General features: G+C 50.4%; 8 protein-coding genes across 8 annotated transcripts; 2 read left to right on the top strand and 6 right to left on the bottom strand.

The window, feature by feature from the left end:
* Positions 1 to 261: 261 nt before the first annotated feature.
* On the bottom strand, positions 262 to 786 carry CORC01_03743 (CVNH domain-containing protein; the record flags this gene model as incomplete). The annotated part of the gene is made up of 3 exons (XM_022615392.1): positions 262 to 311; positions 377 to 521; positions 583 to 786. 3 exons carry the CDS (start codon positions 784 to 786, stop codon positions 262 to 264), a joined length of 399 nt encoding a protein of 132 aa, XP_022478057.1.
* Positions 787 to 3,318: 2,532 nt separating this feature from the next.
* On the bottom strand, positions 3,319 to 3,558 carry CORC01_03742 (uncharacterized protein; the record flags this gene model as incomplete). Its single annotated transcript, XM_022615391.1, has 2 exons — positions 3,319 to 3,405; positions 3,466 to 3,558. 2 exons carry the CDS (start codon positions 3,556 to 3,558, stop codon positions 3,319 to 3,321), a joined length of 180 nt encoding a protein of 59 aa, XP_022478056.1.
* A 2,112-nt stretch (positions 3,559 to 5,670) lies between these two features.
* CORC01_03741 (uncharacterized protein) lies at positions 5,671 to 7,499 on the top strand (the record flags this gene model as incomplete). Its single annotated transcript, XM_022615390.1, has 10 exons — positions 5,671 to 5,862; positions 5,912 to 6,062; positions 6,151 to 6,375; positions 6,432 to 6,499; positions 6,574 to 6,801; positions 6,887 to 6,975; positions 7,031 to 7,096; positions 7,153 to 7,220; positions 7,280 to 7,342; positions 7,417 to 7,499. The coding sequence occupies 10 exons, from the start codon at positions 5,671 to 5,673 to the stop codon at positions 7,497 to 7,499; spliced, it is 1,233 nt and encodes a 410-aa protein (XP_022478055.1).
* A 3,611-nt stretch (positions 7,500 to 11,110) lies between these two features.
* On the top strand, positions 11,111 to 12,312 carry CORC01_03740 (uncharacterized protein; the record flags this gene model as incomplete). The annotated part of the gene is made up of 2 exons (XM_022615389.1): positions 11,111 to 11,258; positions 11,381 to 12,312. 2 exons carry the CDS (start codon positions 11,111 to 11,113, stop codon positions 12,310 to 12,312), a joined length of 1,080 nt encoding a protein of 359 aa, XP_022478054.1.
* Positions 12,313 to 13,667: 1,355 nt separating this feature from the next.
* On the bottom strand, positions 13,668 to 15,378 carry CORC01_03739 (uncharacterized protein; the record flags this gene model as incomplete). The annotated part of the gene is made up of 4 exons (XM_022615388.1): positions 13,668 to 14,408; positions 14,468 to 14,605; positions 14,674 to 15,249; positions 15,322 to 15,378. 4 exons carry the CDS (start codon positions 15,376 to 15,378, stop codon positions 13,668 to 13,670), a joined length of 1,512 nt encoding a protein of 503 aa, XP_022478053.1.
* A 1,180-nt stretch (positions 15,379 to 16,558) lies between these two features.
* On the bottom strand, positions 16,559 to 17,308 carry CORC01_03738 (uncharacterized protein; the record flags this gene model as incomplete). Its single annotated transcript, XM_022615387.1, has 1 exon — positions 16,559 to 17,308. One exon carries the CDS (start codon positions 17,306 to 17,308, stop codon positions 16,559 to 16,561), a length of 750 nt encoding a protein of 249 aa, XP_022478052.1.
* A 323-nt stretch (positions 17,309 to 17,631) lies between these two features.
* CORC01_03737 (RNA recognition domain-containing protein) lies at positions 17,632 to 19,740 on the bottom strand (the record flags this gene model as incomplete). Its single annotated transcript, XM_022615386.1, has 3 exons — positions 17,632 to 18,346; positions 18,791 to 19,081; positions 19,172 to 19,740. The coding sequence occupies 3 exons, from the start codon at positions 19,738 to 19,740 to the stop codon at positions 17,632 to 17,634; spliced, it is 1,575 nt and encodes a 524-aa protein (XP_022478051.1).
* A 401-nt stretch (positions 19,741 to 20,141) lies between these two features.
* CORC01_03736 (modin) lies at positions 20,142 to 22,318 on the bottom strand (the record flags this gene model as incomplete). The annotated part of the gene is made up of 2 exons (XM_022615385.1): positions 20,142 to 21,139; positions 21,193 to 22,318. 2 exons carry the CDS (start codon positions 22,316 to 22,318, stop codon positions 20,142 to 20,144), a joined length of 2,124 nt encoding a protein of 707 aa, XP_022478050.1.
* Positions 22,319 to 23,310: the final 992 nt, after the last annotated feature.

Genomic DNA, 23,310 nt, shown 5'->3' with positions numbered 1-23,310 from the left:
GAATACTATGTGAGATGAACTATACACATGAAGGGAAATAACTTTTGAGGAAAGGGATCATGGCTTCAATCCAACATTGACAACGCGTCAACCTTGGCAGCACACATGTGCAGCGCAGAAGTTGGCGTTGGTTTAAATCCGGCGCTTTGATTCGTCAAACATCATGAATCGCTTCCAGCACGACGTTTAAAGCTATCGCCGCTTGCGATTGTCGCGGGTGCTTTACGTTCAATGCCGCTGAGACAACTCCAGCTCTCGTACTCAAGAAGTGCAGCTGAGCGTTCCAAACTTGTTGGACACCGGCGTAAGATCTAGCACGAAGAAAGCGTCAGTAGATGGTCGAAACCCATCCAAAGGCAATTAAAAGATCACTTACCAAGATTGATTGAACTCTCGGAGCCGTTGCAAGTGCAGTTTAGCCAGACTCGGGTGGTGCCGAAGATCGGCCCGTTGACCGGGTCCAGGATGCGGTAGACGTAGCAGTCGTTGCAGGCATCACCAAAGTTGCCCTTGCTACTGTACTGCAAAAGGAGAGTCAGCAACAGGAAGCATGCATGCTATTAGAAGCATTTTTTTTCATACCTGGATCTTGGTGCCCGTGTACGTGAAGCAGGCGTTGAGGTCAAGAGAAGCTGAGTCAATCGTGCCCTTGCCGTCACCGGCGTTGCAGTTCGCCGTCAAAACCTCGGTTGCGGGGTCGATGTGTTCGTCCGTGCAACTCTTGCTAAAGTCCCCTGCAGCGACCAGGGGCGCTAACACGGCAACGACAACGGAGAATAACTTCATGGTGTGGGTATTGGATCTAGGTTGACGGGGATCTGGAGGCGAGTGTGTCAAGGTATTAGTGCTGCTGCAGTAAAACCTTCCTTTCCGAACCTGTCCGACTTTGAGGAGGCACTTCACTTCATTAATAGCCAGATGCGGATGTCGGAGAATGCATCGAATTTCCGGGTGTTTTTTGGTTCCATATCAAGTTTCCGGGCGACCGAGTTTCCAGCGTCGTATGCTTCGCTGCTTTTGGAATGCCGTTGCACCCGCGGAGTGAGTTCATTTGACCATGAGAACGTGACATCCAATACAGCCAATACCCAACGGGCAGGTGAAGAGCATCACTTTCCATGTTTGTGATTCTTAAACACCAATCAGGGAGGTGAAAGGCCTGGTACTGCAACGGCGGCTATCCGCACAGGCTTCGCCAGAACTTTTGTTTCTCTCAGCCAAGCGGACCCGACCAAACCCCGATGAGGATGGGGCCCGGCGGGTGGTGACAGTGCATGTCTATTTGCCGGTGATTATAGCTCAATTTCTAAGGAAGTTGCTTGCCTTCCTTCTCGAACGAATCAACGGTGAGGCACGCTCGCTAGGTAAGGTTACAATTAAGACTTTGTCACAGCGGGACATTGTGCAAGGATTCCAAAATACCTGCATGGAGTGGATCTCCGCCATCAGGTCTAGATGCAGATCCTAACATGAAGTCTCCTCATTTCGATCGTCCCGCGCGGCACTTGACGCTACCCTCATTCCCTCACAGGTTGAGTGGACGGGCAGATCTTTCCGATCACGGGTGCGTGTGAAGTCCCGAGCAGAGTCATAAGCGAGCGGTAAGGAAATGTGTACGTGTACTGAGGGTTTCGGGAAGTGGGATGGGGGACTTCAAAATCCAATGGTTGTATACCTCTCTCTATGCGTCTTGAACACCGCCAGTATTCTCCGATGTAGAGTCAAACTCTCAGCACGGGCAACTTGTAGTAGAGCTTTGTTGTATTGTGGCACCTGGTTCCTCAACAACGGCGAGAACAGACGATAAGGGAAGGTGAGTGCCAAGAGCCGGCGCTGAAACCAAGTACTCGATCGTGAAGGCCGGACGGCAAAAGATTCGGCAAGCCTGTTTGCCTCCCTTGCATCCTCGCCCCCACCCCCACCTCCCGAGGATCCGGGTGATCTTGCGACTGCCACCAAACAACCCAGGATGGCAGTTATAATGCCACAAGTCAAGGCCAAAGTCACGGGAGCTAGCGTGTCAAAGATCCCAGCCAAGAAATGATATGGCCCGCTATAAAGCATCGTGCATGTGATTAATCTTGGGCGTGTTGCTGTTTTGTGACGCATGGGGAGTTGTCAGCTTATTGAAGAATCGAGGAACTGCACCCCAAAAGCATGCGTGAGATGTGAGATCGTCAGGAAACGAAGGTCCGGGTGGAGTTTATAGGACAACCACACTGGAGAAGGCTTGATGTCACATCAATTAACTCAAGCTCCAGTGAGACAACTGTACACGTGATTTGAAATGGCTTACCTTAGATTGAAGAAATGAAATTTTCAAGTTTCAGTAGTTTCGTTTCCAAAAGATAGATGCACTAACCAGCCCACAATGATTATCTTCTGCCAAGAAGATTGACTGGGAAGGAGTCTAGCTCAGGCGAGTGGGATTCTTTCTGAACGTCAACACGGGCTACTTTTGATACAACTTTTCTTAAGGGATATTCATTGGCCACAGATGGAGGAGAAGACTACCTAGTCTGCCTTGCCATGCGCATTATCAAATCACCGCGCGTCCAAGTCTTCGAATATGGAATGTCTGAGGCTAGTTTTCATTGCTCCGAACACCCTACAGCACATTTGAGATAGACTGGAGTGAGACAGAGAGGGAGAAAAATATGCTTGACTTAAGGGATGTAAGGAGTGAAAGACGAACTTCAAAGTATACCTGACAAGTAGAATACGGAAACCCTATTGCGTAGTGTGATTGGGCTCACAAAATAGCCACGGTCTACGTAAAGGAACGAGTCTATTGTGACTACTTAGTACTGATGAATGTCCGTTCAAGACAAGAGCTCACTAAAACAGAAAATTATATCGGATTGAGGCGGTTGAGTGAGTCGATGCACGAGGAACAATTTGGCAACCGCATCGTTGCATGTAGATATGCATTGCATACGTCACGATTCCAACATTATTGTATAGAATTCTCAGTTTATTCGCGACTAACCGGACAGAGTTGATTCACTCTGGGTCCTCAAGCTCGGCCTCCCTCCTTGACTTGATATGATACATGAGTCTAGGCTCAATTTCAAGATTTGACTGAAGCATTAACGTGTAGGTCAGAGTCAGACCAAAAGACGACAGCAACAGCCAGCGAAACTTGAATAAATCTATGTTGTCCCTAGTTGAGCTTTGTGGACGGCAAGCCATGACCCTGAGCAGTATAGACCAGTCAGCGGACAGGGCGAACATCAGATCTGGCGCAACAAAGAATCACCATTTTCCAATGTTTTGATGGCAACATCATGTGCACCGGACCACTCACCAAAAGTCATCTCAAGGGCGTTCACCGCAGGTTCTCCTGCACAGAGAGATGGCATGTCCATCGTAGATACCAAGGTCATCCATGCATTGCTGAACGCACTGGAAAGAATATGTTAGTCAAGTTGGCCATTCTGGGCTTCAAGAAATTGAAACACTCACAGGAGAAAGTTGGCGCTTCTCTACTTCAACAGGGCTTGCCGCGGTGGTCAACGCCAATAAGGCGGTAAAAAAGGTGATGGCAAAGAAACGCATGGTTGTGACTTGAGTATTGACAACGTAGATAAGTAGTGTCTGAGTGGTAGGTAGGTTGTTTTTCAGTAGATGAGGCAAAGATTTGAATTGCTGGACGCTTACGTTTTATTTATACCCCATGTAAACCAATGACTTTGAAAGAGACTCCCGATAATGGTTTCCTACTTCAACTTCGATAACAGTGAGACTCACTAGTCACCTTGGCGGGCAATGGTTCAATGACAACTACCCTATAAGAAGTGCAGTTCAGGATGCAAAGGTAATGACAAAGTCCCAAAGGATCTGCCAAGCTATTCAAAGTAAGCGCGACAAGGTTCTGAGATTCCTGTACGGGAATCAATCGGCAGAAGGATGAGACCGTCATAATTCAAGTCCGATTGCCTTCCTTCCATGACTTAGGGGCTTCATATTTGTTGTGTAACCCCAGCATCCGTATCTCTTAAAAAGGACTAGCACACGATGACACGACTGGGCTGCTGTGGCACAGCAGGTTGATTCAGCGCCAGAGTGTCAGAGCCACCTGCCGTTCAGGTTGGCTTTTGCCCAGGAAAGATTGAACCTGTCTTTGGCATCTCATGTGATCGAGGGTTGCGATTGGGAGAACTCGATGCTTGAGAAGAGAGAACCCTTAGGATTCTATCTCAAAATGAATATCGCTTGGTCCTACCTTTGGCCACAGCTCAGCTGAAAGCTCAGCTGAACCCGAACGTTCTCGGGTGTCATTGGCTAGGTAGCTCGGAATCGTCTGGTTGAGGATCCGAGCATCCACAAGGATCAACATGAATTGCACCAAGGGCTTGGCGCTGTCGATATGATGCGGCGTATTTCATGACCTAAGACAAGTGTTTGCTGCATCATATCATTGACTCTTGCAGCAAGACTAAAGCCAAGAGGGCACTTGGCTGGTACACTACACGTTGGAGCTAGCCAGCCGGATATGTCATATTCTCTCCCTGGCTGTTGAAAGACCAGCACCCGCCCAGAAGCTCGCTATCAAATTGAAGTCATCATTTACCTTATCTGACATCTTTGAACTTTACCCCGCAAAGTCCCGAGAGTCGGCATCTGTGCAAACGTATCGGGACGGGCAGCGGCTGACTCGCCCAGCCCTCCAACATGAATCTTGTATGGCTTGTAGGTATTCTACCTGACGTAGGTAATTAGATAGAACAAGGTTGTGGCTTCTTTGCCGCGAGTCAAGGGAAACCAGGTCCTGAGACCGAAGAAGCGTCGTATATCGCTTATGCATGTTCCCAAGACTCGCCAACTGATCCATGGATTTGCGACTGATTGCAGACTGTGATGGACAGAGTGTGTTTGTTTCACATGATTTCTGTCAAGGCTTTCAACAGTTCAACAATAATGCTTTCTCAAACCTTGTTGGCGGAGCATGCGGGGTCTCATGTTCGGATGTGATTTGCCGTAGGCTTCTTTTCGTCGTACCGGCCCGGCGCAAAACTAACTATTCGTAGCACATAGGTTCCTGTCATCACTCACTAACCATCAGTCCTCAATTGAATGCCACGCGGGAAGAGAGTTTTAGTCGAGAGTTTAAGCCTATTCCATCAAGATTTGGTATGAACTGACACAAAAGGACCGCGCTTCCCACGAGGCAAGCCCACTCTCGAATCTGGACCGAGCTGGAAAACCAATTGACCCGTGCTCCAGCTAATCTGAAAAATGAAGGTCCCGCGGCGGCAAGATGCTGTCTCTTCTGGAACAGCGGCTGTAAACCTTGCGCAAGCCAATGGCAATTCCTCGGTTCACAATCCTCTGGCCAGCGGATAAATACCATGACTCGAAAGGACAACCTCGACGACGACCATCGTCTTGTTTTGAGTTTGGTCTCGCATCGACAACTGTATTTCTGCGTGTCTCATCCGCTTCCGCGCCTGCGGTTGCTCCGATCCACATAGCTTCTCGTTTCGCTCAATCTAGACTGCAACCGGCCGTAGTGACATTTAGTGGTCTCATAAAGAGGTGGAGCCCCAATCCTCCCAACACGCGCCGCCATGCTCTCGTAATCATGGCCTCTGAACTTTTTCATCACATTTATGATCAAGCCAGGCGGACACGAGTTGCCTCAACCTTCGCTGCTGATGACTCGCAGTCATGAAGCCGACCACACTGCGCGCTGCGGTATGGCTAGCTTGTTTTACTGCGGATGCGACTGTAGCATCGGCTTCTGTACGAGTGGCGGCGGTCCTGTCGAATGCGACCTCGTCAGGAGCAACATCGCCCGCCACCCTTGATCTGTCAACTACTGCGATGCAGCAGATGGCAGCCTCGTTATCCCCATGCGCAGTGAGTTTAGACTGATCTGATTTACTACACAAACTCACAAGTCTTTTAGCTGAACTGCACGACGACAGAGGTCGCCAAGTCATCTTGCAACGCCACCGATTTGGCGTGTATTTGCTCAAACCAAATGCTCAACGCAAACATTGGCGCTTGTTTAGCACAGAATTGCACCGTAATTGAGGCTTTGCGTATGAAATGTCTTGCTCAGCTTTTTTTTCTTTTTTTTAACCTTCTTGTTCCCTTATGGTTATCCAAACCAATGCATGATACTGACAAGAGGTCAACCACCAGAGGCACAGAATTACTCGAAAACATCTTGCGGAGTGCCCGTTCGTCGCAACATGGACCAAGGTCCCACAACTTGGACATTATTCTCTCTAGCATTGGTGGCTGTAGCTGCTCGACTCATTTCCAAAATCCCATCGCTGAACCCTTCTTTCTCCTTTGGCTGGGATGATTGGACAATCCTTGCATCTACGATTGTGCTGATACCGGCCGACATCGTATCGCAGATGGGTGTGTATTGTGTCTGTACTAGAGCAGTGAAGCACTACAGCTAATCGTATTCATAGTGATCGATAGAGGTCTAGGACAGGACATATGGATGGTGCCTCCGGACAACATTACCCAGATACTATTGGTAAGGAAGTCCAAAATTCCAAAGTCCTTTCCATTCAGTAGGCTATTGAGAGCATGAACTAAAACGAGACGAAGCTTTTTTTTGTGGAAGAGCTTCTATATTCATTCGTCGTCGCCGTTACTAAGCTGTCGATTCTCATCTTTTATCTGCGTCTGTTCGCCGACAACTGTTTCCGAAACGCTTGCTATGCTATGCTAGGGGTGACAACAGTCTATGGCCTCGGTCAGATGCTAGGTGTTGTCCTAGTATGCTCACCAGTGAGCTATAATTGGACTCAATGGGACAGGGAGCACCAAGGAAAGGTAGCCATTCAACATCCCTCGCCTAGGTTTGGTACATGCACTATTTGGCCGAGATCATACGCTGACGTGTTACACTACCTCCCAGTGCGGTGATGTCCATCTTATGGCATTCATCAACGGCGGAGTGAACATTGCTATTGATCTCATTCTATTCATTCTGCCGGTCACTCAATTGTAAGACGACGTGGAACATTTCTCGTGGACTCGGCTGAAAGTTTTGCTTATCCAGTATCACCGTCTCCTGGACGGTGAAGAAAAAGATCGGCGTGAGCCTTATATTCCTAGTGGGCTTATTGTGAGTCTATCACGATTACAGTTTATGTTAGGTGGCTGATGTTGGCGACTTGATAGTGTCACTGCCTGCAGTGGAATCCGGCTGGCTAGTTTGGTGAAGTTTGGCGGAACACAGAATCCGACCTGTAGGTGATAGTCTTATGCTTCTAGATGAGCATGGCTGACTCTATTATCCTGCTTCTAGACGACTATAAAGAAGTGTCAATTTGGTCATTGGCAGAGATGCATTTGAGTGTCATATGCGCATGTATGCCGGGAATGACCTCCTTTATTCGGCGTATATCTCCGCGGATGCAACGCTCGAAGGCCGACACACCTCAGCCACACGACAGAAACCAACCGCGGACAGGGCGGTCCGTCGCTCGCCGGTTACAAGACACGTTAGCACGCGTCACCACAGTTAGAATAATAGGCAATCAGCCAGGTTGGACGAGCTCACGATTTACCGGAAAGAGCAGCGGTATGGGGACCGAATCAACTAATACCACAAACCCAACATCAACCCTATACCGAGACTATCTGGTTTACGCACCATACGCAGAGGAGCAAGACAGGGGGACCGAATTGGATATTCTGAGAAGCAGAGAAATCGCTTAAAAGTAATTAATGATGCAGAAAACGAATCAGTTTATGAGAAGAACCGGTACTTCCACGGCAAACCTAACTCCTTGAAATCCCACCTTGCCATTGTAACAGGCCATTTGGGAATCATGATGCTACTGTCCATTATTGATGTTGCGATTTCGTAACCGGTCCAGTTGGATTTCATTTTCTGCATCATGACCTCGGACGAGACTTTAGCTGCAGCCACCCTTGAAATCCTCCGGATTCGAGATGCCCGGGGACATTTGACTTGGTCCCATTGCTTCAGCGTCTCAGGAAAATCTTCTGCGGTGAATTTTAGATGAAGGAGAATCCGAAATGCTTCATCATCTTCTAAAACTGATGTGGTGGGCTCCTTGACCTTGATACGGCAACATGAGGTCGGCCGCATCGCCAATCAAAAACGTCGAAATTATTCGTGAAGATAGTCGACGGGCCTGAATCGTGGAGTTGATAAAGCTTGACGTCAGACAAGTTTCTCACAGCATGTCAGCGCTTTTTAAGAGCATGCACAGAGACTAGGCTGGCTCAGGTGGCTTACTGTGTGAGCTTTTGAAGCCATGAAGGAAAGTCCTAGAAACTTCCAAGTTCCAACCATTCCATCAAAATCACCATATCTAGTCAAGACTCTTCGGTTTGTTGCCGGAGCATGGTGTGCGGGATAGCGCATGCGAAGTTGATGACTTCAACATTGCGACAGGGATATGCAACGGCATTTCCGTTCGACCCGTCCGCCGCGATGAACGAAGACAGAAAGACGCCATCATCATCTCGCAGCACATTGGGAATTCATTCCAGGACACTAGACATATCGGAGCGTGGAATGGCGAACGTGACTGTACAAAGGAAAGTTTGCAGGATCCGGGAGCCATCTTCAAATATGATAGCTTGATCTTGAGTGGTAATTTCTTTTGTGTAAGGATTGTCAATAATCTGGGTTGGCCCGGCAGACTCGGATCTGGACTTGTCGCCGCTCGTGGCACAGCGTCTTTAAGATCAAATCCTACCGATGGACCATTCTCCACTCTGAACCAAAGCTTTTTGCAGAGTCAATCCTTGATTTTGTGAATGAATTTCCTTCTTGGTCATGTTCCTAAAGCCGTCGAATACGATAACTCTGAGGGACACTTTAGTGAGTCCCAAGGTGGTTTACATCTTCGCCCCGTTCGGCCCCAGTCCAACAGCGGCACCGCTTTCCGCCACTGCTGGACTGTTACGCTTGGAAATCGTAACATCGTGAGTCTCTCTCAAGGCGAGTGCTGCGGCAAGTCCGGCTTTCCCACCGCTAATCATGACAACAAGAAGGGCCGTGGGTCTTGCTATATTGATGCCCAGGCAACAAAAGGCTTCCTCCAAGAGTCACAGGATTCGACTTTCACTAGCGAACAAGTACTAGCAGGCTAGGAGTTATGGAGGAGAAAGAACACCGATTTAGGTTTTCCGCTGAGAGCGTCTTGTTCTAGTTAAGACGATGAACCGTCCGAGCTTGGTCAAGACCAAAGATTCAAACGAACATTGTCTGGACTCCGTGCCTACCGTCCGGCAAGAGACATGACTCGCTTGCCACTTCTACTACTCGTTTGTCGGACTAATATGGTCGTAGCGGCCGTCGCTCTCGGACGATGGGTGGGTCCCGCGTACATCCGGCTTTCGGAAACTGAAGCCCGGAAACCTCGACTTCAGCCCATCATCTCCACCAAGAATACATGCAGCCAAGGCTAAGAATACATTGCTCGGGCAAATAGAGCCGTCAGAGCGAAGACTTTTGTATTATTTCAGTACTATTCGGCCGGATCCCGGGTTTCCTGCGGTAAACAGATTCAGCTTCCTGAATCAATTAGCCGGCTGGGATACCGGTCGAGAGACTGAACATGATGAAGCTCGGCAAGTACATGAAGACCAACATCTTCCAGCCTCTGTAGATAAGCAGCTCTACATTCCATCCCCATCGAGATCCTGAATCAAGCAAAGACTGATTGAGATGAGTGTGAGTACCAGGATATCTGATGGTACACTTGTACCCCTGGAAGGGTCATATCTCGCCGTCACAGAAGACGACAGCGCAGCTATGGTCTCGTCTCGTCTCGAGTGTAACGGGCCTCGCCAAGTTGATAATTGATATTCTCAAACCTAGGAAGCTGGTTATTCTCGGCGAAGAGTCTTTTAGAAAGCTGTTCTCACCATGAACTGTTGCCGACTCTTCATCCGCCAAAATGTTGGCTTGTGGTCCGGTAAGTTTTCCACGGACACAAGAAACTGTTCAATACGACAATTCTGATAATTTCTCAAAACGGTGTACGGCCGTTTGACTGGAGAGAAATGCGGTCCCCGAATGGTCAGGTTCCAGAGGCTTACTATATCAAGGCAGACGCCAGGATGTTGCTCGGTGCGACGCTTGTCATGACGGGATTCCAAACCTCGTCTGGTTTGGTCAAACGCGAGCAGGGCGTAAGCGGCTTCTTCACAAGCGCCATCTTGCCGCTCGATGATGCCAAAAACACGAAATTGATGCAGGGGTTTCCGGAGGAAGCTTTCAGAGCAAGGTGATGGCAGGAGTGGCATTGAGCGAAGATTGGAATAAGCCAGACAGATGGGTTAGCACATCATGATCTATCTTGTGCGATGCATTGGAATTATGCAGCACAATCGGCACAAGTACGGGAAGATCGGCGCTGTCCACCCCTGGATTCAGCTGCTCGTTGGCGTTCCCAGAAGAAAGACATTTGCTAGCATTGTCGCAGATAAGCTAGTGTGTTTTGGTATAGGCCTTCATTGGTTGGTCCCAAAAGAGCAAAAGAAAGCACAGGACGCAGCCTTTCGCCCTCTCAAGCTAGATCATTTCAGCTCAAGCTTTCGAGCTAAAGTGACAGAGCCATAGGGCCACCTAGTCGCACTGGTCGGACGGTGACCATATATGTCTAATCCGTAGCAAGATAAGGTACCTTAGGTAAAGGAAGCAGTATACTGAGACAGTGAGTCCCAATGAATGTTGCAATAGGATGCTCTAATCATTGGAGCGATTCTGACAGATTATCTATCATGGGCTGGTATATTGAATGTCAAGTGGAAGTAAGGGCAAAACAGCCCGAGAAACGGCTAGAAATGGCGAGTCATGTCACAGGAGAACAATATTGTACGCAACAACCCTTGAGAAACATTCTCCATTTGACGTCACTAGTGCCAACAGCACTATCAACTAGCCTGAATCTTACCTAGGTTTGCGCTTGCCCACACTCAGTGGACGTTCCCTTTGTTCGGGAGCTAACTCTGGGCTCCATGCCCGCGGACGCTCCACGCCTTGTCAAGTCAGACCCTCCCTCCCGCGCGTCTTTCTCCTCTGTTCTCCCGTCCCGTCAGAAAAGTCTCCATCACCATAAGAAATCACGGAGAAAAGCACATGAAGCAGATCGAGATGGCCGGAACGACGACATTACCGCCTCTGTCGAGCCTGATACAGCCTGCGATACGGGCAGTGGTGTCCAGCGAGGACAATTGGATGGGCAAGACAAGCCCTGCAGAGAGGAGGAAGATCCAGAACAGGCTCAATCAGCGGACGTGGAGTAAGCCGCGCCCACCACCTTATGCACCCTGCTTACGCCCGCCTTTGATTGCCATCGTTTGATGGAATTCTCGACCACCTCTCGTCCAGTAACATTTGCTTACTCGTCTATTTTTGCGACAGGACAGCGGAGAAAGCTTGAAAAGCAACAGCAGCGCCAGGCGGCGTCGACCCGAGAGTCTGGTACCGAAGACAGGAAACCGTCGTCCTCTTCCTCGTCCTCTTCCTCGTCGTCGTCCAGCGCATCGTTGTCGCCATCCTCCACCGCCCTGGTACCGACTTTGAAGTGCACGGCAGCAGTACCGGGCGCTTCTATAGCCAATGATGGCACGACGACCGATGTGAGCGCGACAGTAGCAGTGTCTCGGCCGGGTCTGCACAAGAAGAAGGAGGGCGAGCGGCCGTGCGCCAAGAACGCGACGCTGGCGGCCTTAATGTACATTGGGCGGCCACTGCTGATGACAGAGGTTCGAGAGGAGGACATGGACGAGCTGCACAAACTGTTCCTGCAGCGCGCGTATCAGAGCCGAGTAGGGTGCCCCGGCCCTGATCCAATGTCGGATTCGCTGCTGCCGCTCCTGCAGTTCACCCTGTTCCGCGGCCTAATGGAGAACATGAAGACGCTGGGCATCACCATGCCCATGGTCTGTGATGATGACTGCGTTTCTCCCTTCGGAACCGACCCCATGTACAATGCCACTACGACTTGGAATGTGCCATTCTTTCTGAGGCCGACAGAAACGCAGCTAACACGAGTACACCATCCCTGGCTCGACTTCTTGCCCCTACCGCGGATGCGGGACAACCTGATCAAGGCTGGAGATGACTGGGATGATGAGGAGCTGTGTCTCGACATGATCGGTGACGGAGATGCGCCATCTGGAAAAGGAGGGATGATTCTATGGGGAGAACCGTGGGACCCCAATAGCTGGGAAGTTACAGAGGACTTTGTCGAGAAGTGGCGATGGATCTTGGAAGGATGCGAGGAGATGATCAGGTCATCTAACTACTGGAGGGCAAAACGAGGCGAGAGGAGGATGCGGGTGAGAATATGAAGCTTGGCTGAACGACCAAATCGCTTCCACCTACATCCACGCCATGTTCTGATCGAGGTTTTTGATGATATGCCTGCAAGCTAGCCGTGCCGCTGGCAGTCGTTAAGCCCGATGGGATGAGACAGTCTAATCAACCCCTGAGCTATCAAGAGCCGCTTGCAAGTGTTTTGGTGAGACAGTGGCGAGGGCCGCGCAGGATTGATTCCACTCCGCCATTTGCACCACGCACTAGAGCAGTCTTCTCAATTACATTCACACATCCCCTGCAATCAAACATGTGATTCTCGGCTCGAGTCTCCTTTGGGAGATGTAGAGGTGGTCTTCAATACCATCAATACTCGTTCCCTCAACAAAAGACGCGGTCACCGATCATGGCGATTCTCAAAAACGCCATGTTGGCACACATCTTTCCATTTAGAGGACCGCAGCGGCAGCCAGGCATACTCCGAACCCTCGACGACTATGGTCTTACCCATCTCTAATCAACGATAGAGAAGCATCTCCGTGATTGAGACCTCGAACGATGGATCTGGGTGTTTTACCGGGGGACCTATAAGGATTACGCTTGGGCTTGGCTCAAGGACATCGTCAATTACGTGTGGGACGCGAGTACTATGCGTATCCATAATTTTTTTGATAAGATGAAGTGGACATTCTTGGAAGACAGGGAAGACAAAGACTGATGTGATGGTGCCTCGACGGCCAAGTTGTAGTCCCATTTCCGCTGGTGGGTGAACAGGAAGTCACCAATCGTATACCCGGCTGAAAAGCAACGTCAGGACTTCAACCCTCTAAAACCGGAAAGAACTATTTAGGAATCACTAGATATGGTGAGTACTTTATGCAAGTCGACGAGGCATCAATGTGAAGCGTTATCTACAAAGATGTGCTGCCAGCAGGTATGGCCTTCGTTTCCGCGGACACAATAACCTGGTGGACGCCAACTAGGAACCGTAAAGTCTGAAGGATTATTGTGGAGACAACATAACTGAGTACCATTTCAGCTTCCCAGCCGTCGAGGGATGCACTGAGGAGAACGTTTGCTGAGTGAGGTTGGCGGCGAGTGAAGTTGGCCCATCTATTTTTCAAAGGATCCCACGTCTGCGGTATATCGTGTAGTAATCAACGCCCGCTTGAAGTCGCGTTCTTTGTATGAGCTAGGTCATTACAGTAAAATAGGTACATCACCATCTCTGACTAAGGTAGTCAATTGTATCGCTCTATTGCTCATAGCATTCGAACTCAAATACGTCAAAGCCGGAGAATGGAGGATTGGGTATGGTCTACATATGTTATCAACAACTCCAATGTTAGTCAAATGAAATCCAAGCAATGAGTCCCTACTCAATGGAATCCTAATTATCTCTGGTTCTAACTGTTTCAAACCAGCCCTGCTGGTACATTGCCATACCAAAGCCTGACGCCTGGCTTACTGCCATACACTTGTCCATGATCCACATCTTGGTATCCTTGTCGGCAAAGGCAGACTTGAGTACGGCTATCATGGGCCAGAACATATACCACGCGTTGAAGCCGACGCCCTGTAGGGTACAAGCCGATTCCCTTCCATCGAACCCGAATACTATACGAACCTGCTCGCACACTTGTTCCACCGCTGTCAAACCGTGGGGGAGGTTGGCGAGCGTTCTCAGCTCTTCGCCCGTGGGTTCCCCGAGAGCAATAGACAAGCTCAGAATGTACTCAATGAGATGAAGCCTGATGGTGAGATAGAGCCCCTTTGCTATCGCATCGCTGGCGATCGATTTCCGGCCTAGCAAGTGATTGAACGAGTTCATTTCTTCGTCGACCGAACCATCTGGTCCGGGTTTGTTTCGGGGCGCGGGGGATAAGATTCTGTAATTCGCAGCCGATTCGAGGTCGCGTATGATGTCGATTCCCATCTGGAAGACTTTTGAAACGTGGCCGGCGGATGCCCGGTGTGCATCGGGCGAAGATAGCACTTGTTGGGCCATGAATTTATAGTCTATGGCTCGAACGAGCAGCGGTTCCACCATGCCGCCCTTTGCCCACGGGGCATTCTTCAAGCCGACCAAGACTGGCGATCGGCCTTCTTGACCAATGAATATTTCCAGCATCTAAACTTGATTAGTAACAGAAAGACAACGAAGTCGCCGGAAATGATGAGGAGACTTACCCCCAGGTGGACGACAAATGCAAGTAAGCCTTTGTCGAGTGATGTGGCAACACCATGTTCGGCTCTATACCTGAGAAGTGCGAGGGAACCTCGACAATGTGATCTTATCTTTCTTGGTGATGTATCTGGTACTATCGCCTATGGCTTCATCAGCACCACACGCCTCTGGATTTCAGTCAGAGAGATCCCGTGGTTGGGTCACTCACTTCGAAAATGCCGAGAGTGAGCAATGCAGTTACAACAGAGTCGTCCTGCGCTGTCGAGTTGTCTTTTAATGCAGTGCTAATCTTCGTAATGGCCTTGCTATAGTGCTGCCTCGCTTGAGCCATCAAGCCTGCCTGGCACATCTGTAGAGAGGAACTGGCTAGTGCGGTAGCTTTTAGAGCCTCTTGCAAGACGGGAGATGTGGCGGCAGACGACTTCATATCGGAAAAGAGGTTGAACAAAGCAATCTCGCCCCCAGAGGCATAGTTGGAGGAGAAGTGGTTCATGGAGGCGAGCTCGGAGTCGACTTGGAAGGCTTTTGGTACGGCTATCGGCCTCCTTCCCATCGTCTCTTCCTCTAACACGTCTGGCGAGGTCTCCTCATCGTCAATGTCTCCGATTGACGCCGGGGATCCAAGTCCGCCTCTTTCTTTGAGCCGTTTGGCGACGCGGGTCTGGACCTGATGAGCCGCCGAGACGTTTTGCTGGCGGTGAACAACGGCCCACGGATCCGAGTAGCCCGGACACGCCCTGCCGAGACTAATACATCGGTTACAGGAGGGCTTTCGGAGATCGCACTGGGGGCTTGCGTTAGATTTGTGTCCACTTCAGGTCCCAACATTCGGGATATGGGCGCTCTGGGAGTCTACTTTGACATTGCGCGCCTTGCAGGCGAAGCAGCTCGCTGACAGGCGATTTCCCGTCATGCCGTGATCGCCGCCCTGCTCACTATGTGGCGATGAACCTTGGTGTGATCCCGGCCCCCCACCACTCTGCGAAAGATTGAACGTTAAGCCAGGGCCTGCGGTGATCTCAATCGGACATAACTTTACGAAGCGAGGTTCGTGGGATACCTGCGACGGCTTCTTCGGGACGCGGTTTCGTTGAGCTTTTGAATGAACGCGGTGATCGGTGCGGTCGTTGGCAGAGACTGAAGAAACGCACCAAGGGGTGGCACGTCGGGCGCCTATTCAAGCTAGCTATCCCTGGCCCGAGGTACTGAACGTGCGGGGGGGGGAACAACCTCTTGACAATTTAAACTTTCAACAAAAGCTCCAACGTGCAATGAAATACGTAGAAGCTGACGAAAGCGTCAGGAAGACCGAGGTGGTGTGGCATCGAGTCATTTGTGGCATTTCATACTTGTCTGGAAGCCTCCCAGGAGTCCCAGCTGGCGCCATTGAACCTGTAAGCTTCCGCAACAGGACTGAATTGTGTTTGGTGACGTGGTCAGAGCGCCAAAATTCAAATCACCGTCTTGCGACGGACGGTCCGTGGTGGGAAATTAGGTCGCATGGATAGCATTTCATAGGCTTGTGACGTTCAAATAAGCTTTCCAACTCATGGGACTTTCCATCGTCGATGGGATTATGAGGCCTTCTCCAAGTCTCTCGCGCACAAATAGGGGTTTGGTTGGGTGGCCGCTGAAGAATACCTACCATTTGATCGCTCGTCCCGAAAGACGGGGCAGGTCGGGCAAACCTCCAAGGGCGACCCTGAAGACAAGGAAGCTGTAACATCCGCTTGCCAGAAATAGGATTTGACCCGAAACTCTCTGACTGTTCATTCCCAATTACAACATAGCCGTCGAATTTCTCGCTCAGATTTAGCAGGGTTGATCATTTACATGAAGTCTCGGGAGATGAAATAAACTCCTGGAACACGCACATCAGACATATTGGGAAGAACCACTCACTCGGCAAGCAACACAGGAGGGGAACATTTCGAGGTGACGATGATCGCATGTGAGAATACTTCAGAATAATGCCGATATAAGTGCCCATTCTTGTTTCGCGCATTCGAAGTGGCATACGGTTCAGGTACGGTGTGGGACGACCCTTGGTCCAGGTATCAGGAGGCATACAGACCATGATTATTGATGACATCTCATGTAGTTGATTCACAAGTATCATCATCAGTGCTACTGTCAGTTTCGATGCCAAGTAGAACCGTCTCGGCCGAGTGCTTGCCGATCAACTTTCCCGTTCGAGTTAACAGACCGACCACGCCTCCCCGCAACCGCTTCCTCTCATCCTGTTCGTGCTGGACATGGAACTCGACCATATCCTCCAAATCATCCTCCCATTGACGAGTCTCTCCATTATATTCCACATTCGCTAGTCCCCAGTCAACGAGAATTGCGCTGATCTCTTCGACACAATCGCCTTCCGTGATTCCCCCATTCTTCTCCGGGATAACCAGGTCTCCGTGCTCCCTTCTGAGCCCATGAAGTTCCTCCTTGCGAACCTTTCCTGCCTTTTTTCTTTCCTTTGCTTGTAGCATTTGAAACCGTGTAATTTCCATTCTCTGACAGATGCACTTCCTTGCAGGCATGTTTCGATCATTGAATGGGGTGGGTTCCTTAGTGCTGCCAGATTTTGATGTTTGCCTGGCTGTTGCGCAACATGTGGAGCGTGAGTTGAGTGTCTGTACATGGAGATTTTCTTTGAAATCTTCGAGTTCAACGGTGTGGGCCTCCCGAAGTTCGGCCAAGAGCGTGCGGTGAAGTGTTTCGAGTACGCGACGCTGGATACGATAGGCCGCTACAGCTATCTTGATGTCATAGGTGCTCATCAGTTTTTTCTCCGTCATTGGATCATTTGCCTCGGATTTGGAGAAGATTTTCTTGGGACCCATCACGGGGTTTCGCACATGCAGGCTGCTAGTCTTGCTTGATTTCATGGTCTTCGACCCAAATATGGTGAGACTAGTAGTGAACATCTGCTGGAGCAAAGTATTGAGCAGCCGTGGGGCTTCGATAAAAGAATTCTATATGGCTCATGAGCCAGATCCTGTAAGCCAAGAAGAAAAATTCCCAATGAGGGAAAACACTCCATTATCTTGTCGTCATCTTGGCAGGTTTCTCCGATGCATGTACCATATGGAGACTGCTTTACAAGTGGTTTTGAAAGAAAACGATAGGACCCAGAATGCAACGGCAGAAGCGATAAATTCGTAGTTCACAGTTGCAGAGTATTCTTGACCGCTTTGAGCAGAACCTCGGCCCAGATTTGATAACCCCCCTGGTTCAAATGAACGTGGTCTGCCAAGCACTCATCCATATCGATCATGGGCGGTTCCAAGAATTGTATCCGGTCCGGTCTTCCCTTCTCAATCTGCTTGATGAGCTCAATGTAATTCTCATTCGCTTCCGTCACCAGCTCGTCCTTGATGTCCTTCCTCCTGAATAGCCCGACGAGAAGTACCTTTCCACCCATGTCGAGTAAAGCCTCGATGATCAAGCCAAGTAAATCTAGGTCGGCCTTTCTCATGCCGTGCTTGGGATGCAGATTGTTTGTGCCCAAATGCAATACCCACAACTTGACGCCGCGATTCTGAAGTGCTTCCAGGAGACCAACGAGGGGCCTCGAGGGATCTGTTGAGCCGACGAGTCGATAGATGACATTTTCGAATTTGTCGCCGCCCACACCGGCGTTGAAAACACCCTGTAGACGCCCAGTGTTGATCGACGGGGTATGTGTCTGATATTGCGCAATGACTTCGTCGCTGATCAAGGTTGGGGATGGCCAAGGGTCAAAGCTCGGAGATAGGCCTGTCTTTATCAAGCGTTCAATCATGGAATCTCCTAGAAAAACAACGGACGGTGGCGTATGGTTGTTCTCAAGCTCTACAAGGTGCCTGGCGCGAGATGTTTCATGAGACCGCTGCTTGTATCTGCCGTAGGTAATCAGATTTTCCATTTTTGCAGACTTCGTTAGAGTACCTTAGTGCAGATCCTCGTGAGAAGTAGTAAAAGAAGGACTCGAAGAATTGTAGACTGCTGATGAGATGCGCTTAGTACAAGTCAAAGGGTTGATTCTCAAGAGCGATTCGGAGGATTTAATAGTGACTAACTAAGAGCCAAGACTGTATGATCCCCGGCGCATGTTTAAATGTGCCATGGTGGCTATGCTCGATCTTACGAGCCCGCTCAGCCCGCCGTTTGACTCACCGGCGTATGCCAGCCCTGACTTTTCGCAAACCATCAACAAACAGTTGTTAATCCGACTGAATACAGAAAATTTCAATAAGGTAATTGTTCCAGAGATGTAGCCCTAGGTTGATGTGTCCTTTTGCCTCCAATTTCCAGATGCTGCTGATCTGAGTGGTTGAGAAGACCTTGTGCTGTTGTTCGAATTGTCGAATCTGGGCTTCCTCCAAGGCGAGCGCTCACCAGCGGCGTTCTGATCGTTTTGCACGTCCGCGGGGGTCGTCCGATCTTTAAGCTTGTCGGGCAAAGCGCGAGCAATGTTGACACGTAGCCGACCGGTTCCCCAAACCTTACGGTCCAGTGCGTCCTTTGCTGCATCGGCCTCCTCAACTGTCGCGAAATCAACAAAGCAGTAGTGGTGGTTACCTCCTTTGGCCTTGGTCGACTCGTGAGGAGTGATGCGCTTGCTGATGGCCAGTCTATTTCATTGGAATTTGGTTAGCAGCGACGCGAACAGGACTATGCCGTCGTGTTGAGTGGCGGCAAAAGGGGGTGAGGGGGCTTCTCACGGTTTGTGGCCCTCGAGAATTTGCTGCATCTCATCCTGGTGTTGCGCCTGATCAACCATGGAGTCCAATCCTCCAACATAGAGCCTCCGGCCGTCGTTATCGGTCGCAGCAACCTCGTCAAAGTGCTTAATAGCGCCGTACGGTCCGTTTTCGATACCGCTGTTTCCAGCAGGGCGCGCTGGCGCTTCCCGTTGCTCACCATCGCCCTTTCGCTGCCCCGACCAGTCTCCCCATCTGTTGAAAGCAGGCTCTCTGTCGCTTTGCCATCGACTCCGGTTCTGCTTCTTGGGCTCACACGGGCCGACCTTGAGTGGTCTACCACGGAGGCGCGCCTCGAGGGAAGCTAGTGCCCGTTCGGCGTCTCCGCGGTCCGAGAAATCGACGAAGCAATATCCGGGATTCCGAGCGGTCACCGGATCCATCGATATATGAATCTGTTCGTAGCCTTCAAAGCCGTTGTCTTTGAGCATCTCCTCGATTTCGACGGGCTGGACGCTGTACAGCAGGTTGCCCAGGTAGATGCGTCGGCCCTCGGCCAGGGCTGCGGGCTGCTCCGATGACGAGGCCATGATTTCAAGCGATGAGCTAGTAAGGGGACGAAAATGTTGAGACGGAGTACTCTACAGCCTTAGGGAGCGCTGTTTGCCGACCGTGTGTAGCTGGGAAGGGATGTGAAGGGATCAAAGTTTGAGAAGTTGAGTTGGACCCTAGTGAGGGGCTTGAGCCAAATTGACAGTGGGGTAATCCGCGCTCGCTTTGCGCCTAGGGTTCATCGGCACAGAAAGCTTACAATACTTCGTCTTCCCGTCAGGCTGTGACAGACTTTTCCAATATAGACCTGGGACACCCTCATAAGTTCATTTCCTACTTCGTTTACGTACGAGCAATTTCGTTAAAGAAGCATGGTAGTAAAGCCCATGTCCAAGTTTACCGCCTCAAACACCGTCATGTCATTCATGAAGCGCCCAGTTCAGAGGATGAACACGGGCTGTCTGTTCCCAATCAACTCGCTTTTGGGCATCTGCACATCCTTCTTGTCGAAATCGTGCAACATCAGCCAGCAAATCATCCTAAATACCAGCGTGTACCAGATTTCCAAACGTTGCATCTCCACATGCTCGGTTACAATCGTTTCCCATGGCGGTAGCTCGACTACTCTGCTCGTCTGCGGAGGTTCTTGCTGATCATTCAGTAGGTCGGTCTCGATCCGATGAGGCCACGTCTTGACCCTGCTGATGCCGGGCGTGGGTGTCGAGTCGTCAACAGCCTTTGTAGGGGACTCTCCAGTGCTGATCCCAGGTGTCGGTAAGGGAATTGCATTGCCAGCTCGGGGCGACCCATTCCCCAGGCGTGATCTCCGTTTCTCCGTGTCATCGTGAATGGTTCTCGAGACGAACTCGTCGTCTCGTTTGCTCTTCTTGGCGGAGTTGGTGGGCACGACACGCCAAAGGATGCGCTCAAAGTACGTCTCCATGAACCTTTGCTCTCTCATCTCCAAGGGAATCCCGAGTAGGTCTCGGAACGAAACTTGTTCTTTCCCTTTCTTCTCCGGGCTGTTGATGGCTGCCAACACTTCTTGGAGGTGACGGCGTAACACGTCGAGCACAACCTCCTGGTCTCGTTTCTTGAGAGTCGTGTCTGCCAACTCGATGGCCTTGTGCAACAGAGTCATTCTTTCACCCGTGAGGGGCGGATTCTCATCAAACACATTACTCAAGCCCTCCGCCGAGTCCGAAATAGCCCTGATATCTTCGACGGCAGATTCGACCCTCTCGTCGGTAACGGTTTCGGCTTCTTCTTCGATAACAGTGAGATCATGCATTACCTGCCCGCTAAAGGCAATAAGCAGGCGCTGGAGTGATAGCGATTCTCTGTCCCAGGAGAAGATGGTCGGGTTAGGCAGAAACCGAAAACATCTCCCTTTGATGTGCAAAACTCGTGCGAGCATGCCAATGACTTCGAAAGTGACTATATGCGGGATTAGTCACGTTTGTTTTCATCGAGGCTGGGCCGATGCGTACCTGAAAAAAGATGTCGATCTTGCTTTCCTTCCTTGTAGTAGAGCGTGGTTTTACCGTTGCACCCTATCTGGGTCAAAGTCTCCGCAATGGAATCGGGGGTGCTCAGTTGAAGTATTTCAATCTTGGTGCCAGTTCCCGAAGACGTCGTAAACTCTTGTTGCCACTCCAGATCTTCGTCTGGGTCCTTCTTATCCCGATAAAAGGTCGGCACTCGCCCAAAACAGAGCTCCTTCACTTCGGATGTCGGTATCACGCGTCGATCCTCGAACACAGTGGGACCAGTTTTCTCAAAGACAAAGACAATCCCCAAGTCGGGCACACGAGAACCTGTTAGACTGTAACCGTTGCCTTCAGCGCGGTACTTGTTATCGTCTCGGTCAAAGACTCTCCAGTAAAGTCCAAGTATTGCTGCCAGCTCAATCAGATGGGAAATTGTAGAGGTTGCGTATGGTTTCTTGATGGTAGGGTTGGCATCGAAACTTCTCTCCTTTGCTTGTACTTTGACAGCCAATGTCGGCCCAGGCAGGTCCGGGGTGAAGGAACGCGGCAACCCTTCCCCTTTAAGCTTTATCATTTCCCATTCCTTGGACTCCTTTTCCATTCTTTCAATAGCGATCAGAAGATAGACCCATGTTGCGAGCTCGTTATTGACTGTGTGGACTTTTTCAATTGGCTTGGACTTTTTTTCGGCGTCGGTGTCGTTGATGTTTCCAGAGTCTTTGAAAATCTTGGCATATTCAAGTCGGTTTCTGGTACAGCTCTCCTCGGTGCCCTCTACTGACCATATGTCTCCCTTTTCAGGTTTGTTCTTGTTGTTGGGAGGCGCTAGAAATATGATTGGCGCCTCAAAACTGACCTCAAGACGTAGCTCTTTCAGCTTTGGCCTTTTTGTCGTGCCCTTTGCCCACCCTCCCATGACGATCTCAGTGCAATTTGGAAGCCCTCGAGCAGACGCGAAGATGGCCTGCATTATCTGCAGAGTAGCCGCAAACAGAGCGACTACTGAGACAACGAGAGCAACAATTGCAACTACTGTGTCGCTGTCACCGCCAGCATTGCCGTTGCCGTTGCCGTTGCCGTTGCCATTGTCGCCTGGGCTACTATTACTGGCATTGTTGTCGGCCATCCTGACAGACGCGCGACATACGAGACACCACGCGATGGTGACAAACGTGATCCTGCCAAGGTCCGAGGCCTTTGCCAAGAATTGTATCCCAAAGACCTGGGGTTGAGAACGAGATCGATGCTACCCCGCCGAGGAAGATTCCGTTGGTTACCGGTAGTGGTGGGTCGTAAGTGGATAGCCCGGCGCCGAAGAGTTGTGAGCACGTGGGAGGCGGCGACTAAAAGAGCCGTGCTTAAGGACGAAAAGTCGGTGAAGACGTAGTCCAGGTACCTAGAACGCCATTGTTTCGAATGATATCAACGTTTCACCGAGGAAGAAGCATAAGTAAATAACTAAAAGAAGAGGAAGGGCGAGAATGAGCTGGGCTTCGGTAAACTCACGCAATTGCTGAATGTGCGCCGGTTCGCCCCGTCTCCAAAGGATTGCGGCTGCAGCTGAAAGTTGCTTATGCAGCATCCCTGGAAATGCGCATCATGAGCTCCAGCTCAGCCAATGGCGCAGCCAAAGAGAGGCAGTAAGGGACACTACGGGTGTCCGGCCTTCGCGGCCTGCGTAGCCTGCCGGATAAGCATCTACTGGCGACTGTGTCATTGGTGGCCTTCCCTTCAAAAACTCGCTGAATACCCAATAATTCCGCCTTTTCACGCAGGTGCGTCATGATGTTTCAGTCATTGGGCGGTGTTCAATTGGAAAAGCTGGCTGCTGTCACATCTCACCGACACCACTCTTTGGGTTCAAGCAGGCTTCGCGCATAGCCTCTTTTTTCCACGGAAACCCTAGCTGCCATGCGCCTCATACGTTCCTGTACGTAGCTGAGCCTATTGAAGTCCGCCTTATCGACTCTCGCTGGCCGGCTGGAGACGTCATACCTCAGCTCTGATCCTCAGCTCTGATCATCGACTCAGAAGAGGGCGAGAATGCTGATGGTCCCACTGAACCATTAATTGAATATCTGCAGAGCCACACGTCTGATACATTCTCTACTTACCCCG

Source organism: Colletotrichum orchidophilum (genome assembly GCF_001831195.1).
Source record: "Colletotrichum orchidophilum strain IMI 309357 chromosome Unknown Scaffold_23.1, whole genome shotgun sequence".
Lineage (NCBI taxonomy): Eukaryota > Fungi > Ascomycota > Sordariomycetes > Glomerellales > Glomerellaceae > Colletotrichum > Colletotrichum orchidophilum.
Note: the sequence above shows the minus strand (reverse complement) of the source record. Positions and strands in the feature narration are given on the sequence as shown.